General features: G+C 43.5%; 1 protein-coding gene across 7 annotated transcripts in view; it reads left to right on the top strand.

Annotated features, from left to right (window-relative positions):
* The window catches only part of LOC143373455 (uncharacterized), a 386,763-nt gene extending 374,053 nt beyond the window's left edge, over positions 1-12,710 (top strand). For 6 of the 7 annotated variants that reach the window (XM_076820738.1, XM_076820737.1, XM_076820741.1 and 3 more), the window contains one exon: positions 11,049-12,710. In XM_076820738.1, the coding sequence (XP_076676853.1) occupies positions 11,049-12,710 (1,662 nt within the window). Of the gene's footprint in view, positions 1-9,984; positions 10,102-11,048 lie in introns of those variants that run through there. The other variant, XM_076820742.1, reaches the window with a different exon arrangement.
* The last annotated feature ends 94 nt before the right edge of the window (positions 12,711-12,804 follow it).

Raw genomic sequence — 12,804 nt, forward strand, 5'->3', positions numbered from 1 at the left:
TGACCGTGATTCTGTTCGACGTTAACCAGCGCATCAGGGCGAAAGCTTTCTTCGCAATTACACTCCGCCGCAGTACCTACCGTAATTGCTAACGGGCACGGTATCGCGCGGTAAAAATCTAACGGAAACAAATCCGCAGAAGTAATATCACAGGGAACAACGAGCTGTGACGGGGGCGTAATGCACACACGAAAATGAAACGGTATTACAGAGACGGTGGACGGCAGAGCCCTACGACTACAAAGCCCTGCTGTTGGTGGTTTCGGTAAAACGATACGAAAAATCTGCGTCGTTTGTGGCGCCTCCAGCTGCATAAACTGCAGCTTCCACTTTCCCACGGCGTTGCACCCAACGTTTGCAAACATTAAATCCGCATATCGCAAACAGCGGACGCGTGACGTCGTGTAAGGCTAGAACCTGGCTGCGTCTGCTGCTGAAAAGACGGCTGGGGAATTATTAAAGCGGGACGCGCAAACGAACACCGCCCTGGGAAACGTAATCCCGATGCCGTGAATCCCCCGTTGATTTTTGTTTAACTCGCACGACGCGGGACTCCAGGCAGCAGTTGACTGACCAGGTTAATTTCTGTGCTTCCTGCACTGGTTGTTCTGTAACTGACGCTACAAGGGACAAGTTTAATGACTCTGTGTGGAACAGTGAGGAGGAAGTGTGCGGTGGAATATTATTGTGAGTGGTTCTGTCTTTTAAATATCTACGATGAGTTTGGATGCTGTCCAGTGTGCGGCCGCGTGTCTTATTGGGTATTTATTTGTGGGACTTTAATTTAGGCGAGTGATGGATGACACTTTTCAGAGTAAGCTTCGTATTTGATTCTGAATTTGATTTTACTTCGTATTATTAGATATTGTTAGTATTAGGGGAGGTTGAGTAATTATTGTGTGTTGTGAAAGGGGAATGGAATGAACGTTGACAATTTTGAAGCTTGCATTGTTTTATACGTGACAAGTGGAAATTAAATATTAACAAATTGGTGAACAAAAATCGAACTAAAAATCAGTTTCAAGCTCTGGTGTATTTATAAGTAGTTTGCGCTTACTTTCCCATTTAATTTTGTTTAGTAAATTTCATTTTTCGAGTATTGTGTCTCCGAAAGAAAGTTATGTATTAGAATTTTGTAAATTTACCGTTGATTTGTTGTCACTGCTCGAGGTTAGATATCTTCGTTCAAACCGGCGCTAGTAGCTGCCACCACTGACCCGCACTAATATTTTTATCGATATGAATTCTCAATCTCTGTCATTCTGTCGATATAGTTACATACAGTAATTTAGAAAACACGCATATCATTTACGTTTTAGATGCAATTGCTTGCGATTCCGCGTGTGAATCATTCAACGTCACATCACACGATTCGACAGCACACTCGTCGATTCTTTTTCAAATCCAGAGCATTTGTTCCTAGCTTGATCGGTTTTCAAGATATGATAATAATAATAACAATAATTCTTCATTGCGTCAGTAAACATTACGAAAGTAGCAAGAAGACGAAGAAAAACAAATACATATAAGAAAAGAAGAAAGAGAAAATTAGTAGAATTAAAAATTGTAGAGTGCAAAAGGCGATGTCCAGCTGTCAGCTGTTGTTAACCCATCCACTTAAAATTACTTAAACCTAACAATGTATACGAAAAATAGACGTGGATAGCCGAATAACGTAATCGCGAGTAAGGACAAAAGGTATAATGAATATCAAAATTTAAAAGGGCCGAGCGATACTTGCGACAATATTTTATCTTTCTTATTTTTAACTCTGCCACGCTTTGCACTCTTCAAACTCTCGAAGAATATTCTCATGGTTCAAAGTAAAATTTTCTCCTGTCGATAAGTTATATCTTTCGTTTATACAAATTCAGAGCGGAAAGGAAGGGAAATACTGTATCCTTGTTGAATAGCTAATACATTTCTGAATTAACACTGACGGTGTCGCACAGTGAGTGAAAAGTAAAGGGCCAAAGCGAGTTTCATTTCGTGTTAGGTATTAACAACATCCGAGCCTTTTTGCGCGTCGGTGAATGGTGTTTGGCTTCCTCAAGGTTTCCATGCTCTCTCGCTTGAAAGCCAGTGAAATACGCTGATACGAGAAACGCTTCGTGTCCGAAAGTTTTCGAACAACGTTCAGCCCTGCTGGAGACCTGCGAGCATCGACGAATTGTTCGATAAACCGATTTGCGATACGTTTCCGGAAATTTTCATCCCTAGCCAGAGAAACCGTCGATCCGATGACATTTCGCTTATCACCGGCGAACACAGTGGATGTTGTGGGATCTTTTAAAACGTTCGCTCAGAAAAATACGGAACGGCGGCAACAAAAATTCATATGCAAATAGAACGCAAATAGAATGCTCGTTGGTAAGAAATAGCTTGAAAGCTACCGGGGTTCGTCAATATTCATTAGATGACATTCGTTTCGGAATATGAAAAACTGCGGTTCCGTTTATTTTCTTCGCGATTCTTTGCATCCCGTCGCGGGGAAATTGCGGTTCTCTGTACGGACAGACTTCGGGAGACTCTGTGTGCAGGGAGATTTGGAACGAGTGTAAAAAAAACTTTGATGGATTGTTCGGGAGGTCGTGCCGAGCAAAAGGCGTTATACAAACATAGAGCCTGTTGTCAATACTTACATACTTAGTTACAACAGTTTGAAGTTTTAATGCAGTCACCAGCGGCGGATTTAAGGAATAAGGCCCAGGTGGCACACGCTCTGGGACGACCTATGTGCGTAACAGAATTGCAAATAAATTTTCGCGCGTGTGGCATCAAAATTATACGAAACAAAAAAAAATGTAAAAAACTGTTTGGATAAAATCATATATTCTTTTGGAAAATGAGGCCCTGGTGGGGCCTTCTGGGCATGGGTCACTGTAAAATCTTGAGCTTGGTGCGAAGTGGCCTTTGAGATATTAAAACGCATTATTAGATATTAGATATTAAAACGAAAATCATTTATTTCTAGGTCATGATTACAATAAATGCCCCAAATATACTCCTCGAGATTGAATGCAGGCATTACACCAACAGGTCCACGAAGCGTATCAAGCCTATGATTTTACTGTGACAGTAGCAAAATTTTAAACTCGTAACTATAAATCCGAGTAACTATAAATCGTTATTTCACTTTTTACTCAGAATGCCCGTCCAAACGATATATATTGCGCACAAATTATTACGCTGAAAAGAATTGTAATTACTCTGTAAGCTCGTATTGCGTTACAAAGCCCACAAGAAGCAGTTGAATAAAACGCAAATATTTCTCTATCCACGATAACGTCGTAAAGTCACCCCCAAAGCGCCCGTTAAAACGCAGTGATACGAGGCCAGGATTCCATCAAACTTGAACTTCTCGTCTTCGATATTTCAAGAGGCATGTGCGTATAAAGTATCAGTCTCTACATCCCCTTTTATCCGACTTCACCTTACTGCAATAAAAAGCAGCTGAAACACACACATTCTCTACGTAGGCACTCTACGTGCTGCCTAGCCTGCCCTACTTTCCGAACTGGCTAGCCAGCGCGTTACACGGTCGCAGTTCACGAACAAGTTCAGCTTTTCCAATTTTTCGTCGTTCCAACCCCTCCGATATCTCCTCGAAAGAAAAAAGGAAACTGTTGCACGGTGACGTAAATAGCTCTGCAGTTCTAAAAAGCATCCACAAATCTAACAGCACCGAGAGACTAGGGGCTGTGCCCCTGTAACTCCGAAAAGTATTTCCAGTTTCCTCGGGACAGAGAGTGGAAGGGTACGAAAGTCGAGGGTCAGGGAGGGAGAAATGTCTATAGCCCCTCCAGTGCTGGTAGTGGATGTTCATTTGCAGCGACGTGGGCCAGGCAAATCTGACACACGTATCGCGGTCACACTAATGGACAAAAGGGTAATTTGTAATCGCTAATTACATCCAGTTAAATCTGACGTGTTCGCCCCCGAAACTAGTCGCTACCTGTGACGTTGTCCCTCCCCGCAGCGACCACCCCTGCCGGCGCGCGGTTTCCAGCCACCCTCTGGTCCCGGCCCTTTCACCCCGGTCCGTCGGAACCCGGCGTCGGTATGATTAGTGCTAGCGATAAGTCGAGACGTCTGGCGTATTCTCGGCGCGTTATCTGCCTGCAATTAGTTGCGCGTAACGACACGTAATTAAGACAAAAAGCCCTCGAATCGCCCACTGTACACTCCGCCGGTGTCCTTTGTCTCCTCTCCCGGAGCTCGACGGACGTCTTTGAACGGAGGGGTTGGTTACGTGGCGAAGGACTTTATCGCGATGGAACGGCATTAGCGCGATAGGACCTTGCTCTCGTGGTTGCTTTGCGCGAATTTCAGGGATCTGCGAGTGCTCGAGGTGTTGGATGTGCACACGTGTTGAGTAGGTATTTGTTTCGTTGTAATGTATTCATTTTTGCTTAGGAGAATTAATGTTTCTTGGATTTTTTCTGCACCGTCAGAGTTTTCGGTTGATTCGTTTATATAGTTTAAACTACTCGACATTGTCCGGCCTTCTTATATTTAGAACATCCGGATTTATGGGAATGTGAAAATCAAACCATAACAATTTAATACTTTAAAGTTTATTCACGCGAGCATTCATTGTTGCGCAATGCTTACTTATATCGTAATGCACATAATTATTACAAAGTGTCACGGGGATGAAATCAGGAGGGACGCGGTGTCCAGGTTTTCCTGGTAACCTACATTTTCCGCAGGACAATATAAAAAATAAATAAATAAATAAATAAAAGCATGTATCGATGTGCCTCAATTCCATTGTTTCTAAGCTATGAGTAAAATACATTAACCACAGAGATCAAACTTGATATTTGCCACTAATATTCATAAAGATTTTCCGATAAATTATTGTTCGAACATACACTTCATAAACATTGTTCAACGCGTCTTGAAATGCATAATAAACTGACAGTAATAGAAATATATAGTTGCATTAAAAAAGTTAGGTTGATATTTTAATAACAATTTATTAAAAATTCAAGTATTCTATAAAGTTTTCTCCGTCAAATTAGATACTTTTCATGCGAAATTTTGCTTCGCATTTTCAATATGGATTTTAACAAATAAACCATAGTTTTAGCGGAGGAAAAAGAAGGGGCTGCGCACTTTCTCTAGTTTTATCCACGAAAGCTAAACTTTCATTACTAGCTGTGTCGTTTAACTATTGAAAGAATCTTTAAAAATCTGCACATTGATTAGCCAGATGAGAGAATCCCACAAAGAACCGAAAGTCGTTTCGCCGTAAATTTTATCGTAGAGGTGATAATATTTAAATCCCGGTGTGATGTATTTATTATACAATTGAGAATCTTTTTCGTAATGAAATCCCGTAGATCACCCTGGCTCCAACTCTATGCCACGGCGAATGGTAGAAATGCAGGTGGTGCCATGGTGGGGGGAAAAAAAGTTGAGATACCCTCATATTTCTCTGCCTTATCGTCAAATCCATTTAGGACGACGGAGGAGTAAGTTTGCAGTTATTTATCAAAGCAGCTCCGAGGAACATTACAGCGTTGCAGCCCTTAGGGAAGTATATTTGTTGTTCAAAATGAAAATGTGTGTCTAGGCCATTGGAAGGGATATGGCGGAGTCGTAAATTAAGTGACGCGTGAGGAAGGGCGCACGTAAGTGGATAGAATAGACCAAGAAATAGAGCAATGAAATGAAGAAGCTCCTTCATTTCTTCTCTGTCGTCTGACATCATCTACTGTGTTCGCTAGCCCAAACAACCTTATCAACTTTTATATCGCTTAAGTGTGCCATGAAAAATTTACGATAAAACACGCCCAGTACATACTTTTGTACTTCTTCAACAATCAACCCCATACGAACTTGCTTTTAAGTCGTAATCTTCTATTTGTTGTAAAAATGGTACCATCTCGTTGTTTAACACTGGGTAACGGAGGCATCTGAAAAATGCCTGCCGAGAAAGTTTCGTGCAAAGCGAACTCCGAGCTTGGTTTATTTTCGAAATAAACGTTCGAAAAGTCTAGGGTGATGCATTTGATGCTTCCCAGAAAATATCCACGTGAAAACATGCTAACGTCACTGAAAATGTTATGTTAGCAGTAGTTTGATATTAACGTAAGAGATTGTCGCTAAGAATTTAATAGGAGCTCCCATCTTGTCTACGAAATTAATCGGAGCAACTCTTCTACGAATTACTAAATGAAATCCATCTATTATGTACTAACACACCCTGTGCTACTTTGGAAAGAATATTCTTTGAGTCGATGTCGCAATAAAGCGGGTAAAAACGAAGATGGAACTCTGAGGAATTTAACAGAATTGATACTTTTCTGCAATTGAGTATTGTAATCCAATTTCCTAATCAGTGTTTAAACTTCTATCTGGAACTCGCGCTCCATTTCACTTCAATAAGTGGTTAAGACGCGTAAGAAGAATCTGCTCCTCAAGCAAGCAATTGAATCCAGGGACCTGAATCGACTCAATTATTTTCTACGAGGTCGTCTAGAATTGATCGTTTATGCAACACCTCTTGATAGAATTTAAATTCGTTTAAATATCATTATATCTATTAAATACGAATTAATTCAGCGTAATAATTTTCTTCGACAAATTCGAGAGTTTCTTGTGTGACGTGTATGAATTAACAGGGGGTCATTTTAATGTACTTTTCAAGTCAACTACTCGAAAACATTCTGAATCTATTCCTGATTCCAAATTCACTAGTGACACGCATCTAACAAAGGGAAGGACACCATGTGGTAGACACCGATTTTGATGAGCCTTGGCACGTTGGATCTATGTCGAGAATATCTTTTGAAGATTTCCCCAAGTTAAAAAGAAAATTTATAAAAAAAGTAATTTATAAAAAAAATTATAAACTTTTTTTTTAACGTGGAGACATCTTCAAAGGGACTCCAACGCCTCCAGAAGAGAATCTCCCGCGGGCGTCAGGGTAGTGTGGGATTTCTACCCACTAAAACCCCAGGGCCACTATGAAATTTTTAATAATTTCCTTGTAAATATCTCTATTATCAAGGCCCATTGGCAGAAACGCTCGGGCACCTATTTACTTATTTTCGACACAGATCCAACGTGCCAAGGCTCATAAAAATCGGTGTCTATCACAAGGTGTCCTCCCCTTCTAAGAGGAAGAAAAAATTCCACAAACCCTGAAACTGGCAAAACATAGAATTTGTATATACAGACGTATTAAAAAATAAATCTCTATCCACGTTCGAGATAGCAGAGCGCAACGAGCCCAGTAAAATCTCAAGCGATACATCAATACCGTATTTATGGTAATTTTAAATTAATGCTCATGAATGCTATTTGCTAAGCGTGGCGAAAATAATGCGAGTCGATACGCACCCGTGCCCGCTTATTATTTTTACCGCGATTAATTGCCAATCTGATATGCATAATAATATATCGATTACGTTCCGCCAAACAAACGTGCATTAATATGTACGACGAAGAGGAGCGAGCATTCAGCAACTGCCGCCGTGACGAAAAACGTAGCTGCAACCCTCGAGACGAGCGGGATCACCGCGATGAGTGTTTCTTGTCTATCAGCGCGGTGGTTCAGGAACAGAGATCCTAAATTGAAATCGGCCATAAACGCGGCTCGAGATTAACATAAGGTAATCTAAGCGAACACTGCGGAATAACGTTGCCCGTTGTTTCCGTGACCGAAACAATACGCCATTAGCATCCCAACGCCATCATAATTATATGCTCGTGGACTCACGCAACAGCGAGTAACCATGCCGTTATCTCAGCTAATCCTATTATAATTCGTATCAGGTCAGACCTGCGGAGCAGCTATCGGCCAGGGGTCTGTCACCCTATTTCGTCCTGTAGCACCTTTTTATTGGCCCGTTTCGGCGGCCATAAAAGCATTCATTATCGTTATTAAACGTCACCGTTACCGCTGCCGTTTTGATTGATTAACACGTCGTTCTCGTGGCACTCAGTGGCCTCCGTCGTTAGTAACAGCAACGACTTCAGCAATGCGGCGTTCCTGATAACCGCGAACAGCGAACCCTACTGACTGCTGATACGAAACGTACAATTTCAACTTGCTTCCCTTTCCTTGACTCGCAGGATATTTTCTTTCCCTCCTGTCGAGTTTATGATTGCGTCGACCTAACTACTGCTTCTCTCTCTCTCTCTCTCTCTCTCTTCTTAAGCAGCCGCGGGAAGTGAGTTTAGCATTGATCTCGACGGAAGTACTTACGAATCCCAGAGTAATCAAAAGTTGCCTCCATTCTCCGAGTTCGATTTCGCGCAACTTTCGATTGAGCTGGAACTTTTTTCGCGCTTAAGGTCCGATTCATTTAGCAGTATGGTCGAATGTGAGTGGAACGATATTTCGAGGGAGACAGCGAGCAGGGTAAACAAGTTGACTTTAATCGATTCCCGTCATCAAGACTTAAGGGGGTATACCCGTTTGAACCCTCGGAAAATGTTTACATTTTGTGGATTTTTTTACAAGTCAACGGTTTGATGCAGATTTCCCGTTTTTTAACTATGTTTACATAGTATTATGAACTACTTATAAAAAAAGTTTCAGTTAAAAAACTATTGTTTTTCGGAAGTTACGGATACATGTCCGAAAGTCTCTTGATTTTAGACGGCTAAACGGTGGCCCTAAAAACTCGCGCTACGTTCAACCAATTTACTTCAAATTTTGCATGCAGAATCATAATAAGATTCCGCATCGTCCAACGAAGGCTTTTTTTATTTCGATTCCCCGTTTATTATTTATAAAGGAAAAAGGTGGATTTTTCTCTTAGAAAAATTTAACTTTACCTTTGATCTCTCACCATTTCTTTATTTTTCAAAATTTTCAAAATCGCCTTCGTTGGACGATGTGGAATCTTATTATGATTCTGCATGCAAAATTTGAAGTAAATTGGTTGAACGTAGCGCGAGTTTTTAGGGCCACCGTTTAGCCGTCTAAAATCGAGAGACTTTCGGACATGTATCCGTAACTTCCGAAAAACAATAGCTTTTTAACTGAAACTTTTTTTATAAGTAGTTCATAATACTATGTAAACATAGTTAAAAAACGGGAAATCTGCATCAAACCGTTGACTTGTAAAAAAATCCACAAAATGTATACATTTTCCGAGGGTTCAAACGGGTATACCCCCTTAACGATTCGAAAATGGGAAGAAAGATGAATATCGTTGCTAAACGTTGGGATGGGGGTTCACTTAGGGGTAGATACGTTCGAAAACGAGTGTAACGATATTTCGAGGGAGATAGGCGAATAGGGTGAACAAGTCAACTTTAATCAGTTCTCCACTCTATTGGAGAGAAGCTGTGTGTTGGTGTTAAGCAAATTCCAATTAACATAATGCTACATGCATATTCCATCGGATTTTAACGACGCACGGCACAGAACAAAGGTGGAAACTGTGGCTAAACAGTAGGACGCGGTTAGTCCGAAGGTATAGCAATATTTTCACGCAATTAGGTACCCTCCTAACAGCGCGTAGTTCCCGAGTGTGCCAGCAATTTATTCAGCCCACAGGGAGCCAGCAATTTACTCGCGAGACCTGTGCGTGCCTGCTGGCAAGTATGCAGAAATGCTCGAATAAATAATATCAAAGCACGTTCGGGGGCCTTGATTCATTAAATAGCAGCTGAATCTCGTGATACCGTTAGAACAGGAAACGAGTAATGGGGTCAAGCGTGTCGGCGACCCCGCTGGCAAGTTCGGTATTTGCGAGTGTATAATCCTTTCCTAATGACATGCCCGTTTTTAGCCTTAATACAGCTGACACGTCGCAATCGCGGCAAACGTGGAAGACACCCTGGCCCACGTGTGCGCGCCTCGCCCCCGCGTCTCGCGCGCGGATTAACCGGCTTGTAACACCGGGCTTGAATTTCGCGAAACGCCCGCCTCGAACTGGACAGATACTGGAAACGAGTCTTCAGCAGCTCTTTTCACCGACGCGCCAGATCTTTCCAGGAAGCCAAACAATAGTGGCGCGGTTGAGATAATTCACGCCGTCGCGCGCCAACTTAATTCAGCGGGGCCAGTTTCGCGCGATGAAACTTTGCGGGCGACGTTTGGTCGATCAGGGTAATGCGGCTGGTAGTCGCCTGGTTAGTAGTTTAGTGCGCGGTGTTGATTCATTGTTATTTAGAACGAGTGGTCTCTCGTGGCTCTTTTTGGGAGACATGCTCCGCTATTCGTTAGAGATTGGAAAGGGGTGTATGCAGAATCCGTAGAGAGAGGAGGAATTTTTTTCTTAGTACTATGCTAATATTTTTTTAATAGTAGGTATGGCAAACTGTATCGAAGCTATGTACATACAGCTTAGAAGATGTCTCGTCTGAAACGGACTACCTAATTTGCCACCTGAATTACAATAAAGCAATAGCATATTTTGGAAAAAGATTAAAGGCTTAAAAATGGTAGTCTTTGGCTTCCAAGATAAGTACATAAGTACTTTTTACACCATTCGAATTCCGTTTATGCTATATGAAATCTCGGATTAAAAACGCAGGTTCTGAGAGTCAAAGTTAAGGGTTGAATATACCTAAAGGAAGTCGAGCTAAAATTCTTAAATAAATTACCAAAAAATTGATTCCCATCAACCATATTACTACATTTATACTATTAGGAATTTCATACCTAGATTCCTTCGAAACCCAGCCTTCCTTGAAAAACAGATCTCCTTCCCACTTTTGAGTTCTTTTTCAACTCAAAACATTATCTCCCTTACACTTTACGCACCAATTTCTGTCTGCGTGAGTATAAAACACGATGTGGGCGAAAATATTTCACCAAAATTATCGAGCAATTCATGGTGTCACAGTGCTCCTTCCACAAACCAGGGATGAGCTGAATTTAGAAGGCCATACATTTCTCCGAGCAGAAATATCTTCGCTCACTTTCGCCGGTGCTCGAGTCACAAATGTGGCTGTAGTCTCCACGGAGAATAATTTATGTATGGCAATAAACCTAGCATAAATGTAAATTACATTTTACGATAAGCCGCGCTGGGGGAGGCCACCTAATAAAGAGTTTCTTGTTTATTATTTTCCAGACACCACGGCGCAGTGTAACTGCATCGACTGCGTTGCTCCACCTGCTCGTCCTAGCTGGCCTGTTCGCCCTGAGCACGGCGGCGTTCTGCCCGAACGGGTGCATCTGCGATGACGACAACCTCGTGGTCTCCTGCATAGGAGCGAACCTGGACGTCATACCCATAGCGTTGAACCCGAGCATCCAGCGGATTGTGCTAAAGGAGAATCGGATAAAGATAGTGGACGCGGCGGCATTTCAGTTCTACGGGGACCTGAAGAACGTGGATCTGTCGAGCAACCACCTTTTCACCATTCCGAACGGAAGCTTCGAGGCGCAGAAGCAGCTGGTGGAGCTACACCTCAGGCACAACAAGATCTCAGCGTTGACCGAGAAGACCTTCCAGGGTCTAAAGTCGTTGACGGTGCTAAATCTGCGGGACAATTATCTGGAGAGCCTGAAGAGCGGCCTGTTCGCGTCGCTCTCGAAGCTGGAAGAGCTGGATCTGGGGAAGAATCGTATATCGAAGGTGGAGCCTGGTGCTTTTCAGAAATTGGGCACACTCAGGGTGCTCCATCTGGATGATAATCAGTTGAGGACCATTCCCTCGCCGGCTCTAGCGCCGTTAAACGCTCTGGCCGAGTTGCACATTGGTTGGAACGCGTTCTCCTCGCTGCCGGACGATGCATTTAAAGGATTGGAACAGTTGACCGTGCTGGACATCACAGGCGCGGGTTTGGACAACATCAGCGACGGTGCTTTCCGCGGATTGAACACTCTGCGCATGTTGGGGCTCGATGGAAACAAGCTGCGCGAAGTGCCCACCAAGCAGCTGGCAGTGTTGCCCAGACTGGAGGAACTCACTTTGGGGCAGAACTTTTTCACAACTCTGAGGTCAGGCGCTTTTCAAGGCCTGTCTAAACTGAAGAAAATCGACATATCTGCGGCTAAGTTGTTGACCACCGTGGAAAGGGGAGCATTTTCAGATAACGCCAATCTAGAAACGCTGGTACTGAACAGCAATAAACGACTGACTACGATGGAGGATGGCTCTCTGGCTGGTCTACCCAATTTGAGGCATCTGATGCTCCGCGACAACGCCTTCACTGGATTCTCCGAGTCCCTGGTGGCCTGGAACGAGCTACGCCGGCTGGATTTAAGCGAAAACCCTCTGGTCTGCGACTGCAGCTTGCTGTGGTTAGCCGAGGTGCTAGTCCCAAGGAACTCCAGCCCAGTGATCTGCGCGGAACCACCGGAATCAAAGGGGAAGCCCATCAAGGGCATGACACCTGACGAGCTAGGCTGTGCCTTCTCAGATCCACGGAAACAGGCTCTGCTGGCCACTCTCTGCGCGGCTGGCCTCGCCTTGCTCACCGGCATAGCCCTGATCCTCTACTACAGATGTCGCAGGCGCGTCAGGGATGCCCTGAAGGATTACAAGTGGAAGAATCGCGGGATCTCCCGCAAAGAGCACGAGTATCAGAAGACCTTCTCGGACGACGAGTACATCGTCAGATCCGCCCATCCCCATCACCATCATCATCACCCCCAGCCCCAATCGCAACCGATCCCGCCGCACCATCATCACCACCACCTCCAGCAGCAGCAGCTGCAGCAGCAACAGCAGCAGCAACACTCCCAGATAGCGACCGGTATCAAGCCTATACCGGTGACGGAACTGTAGCTAGAACTTCGGGCAGCGAGCCCTGGGACCGGCGGTGTTTGGTTCTTGCCCCATGGCAGCACTACTCTTGCTGAAGGCTTCACCTACATCGACG

The sequence above is a fragment of the Andrena cerasifolii genome, chromosome 9, assembly GCF_050908995.1.
Source record: "Andrena cerasifolii isolate SP2316 chromosome 9, iyAndCera1_principal, whole genome shotgun sequence".
NCBI lineage: Eukaryota > Metazoa > Arthropoda > Insecta > Hymenoptera > Andrenidae > Andrena > Andrena cerasifolii.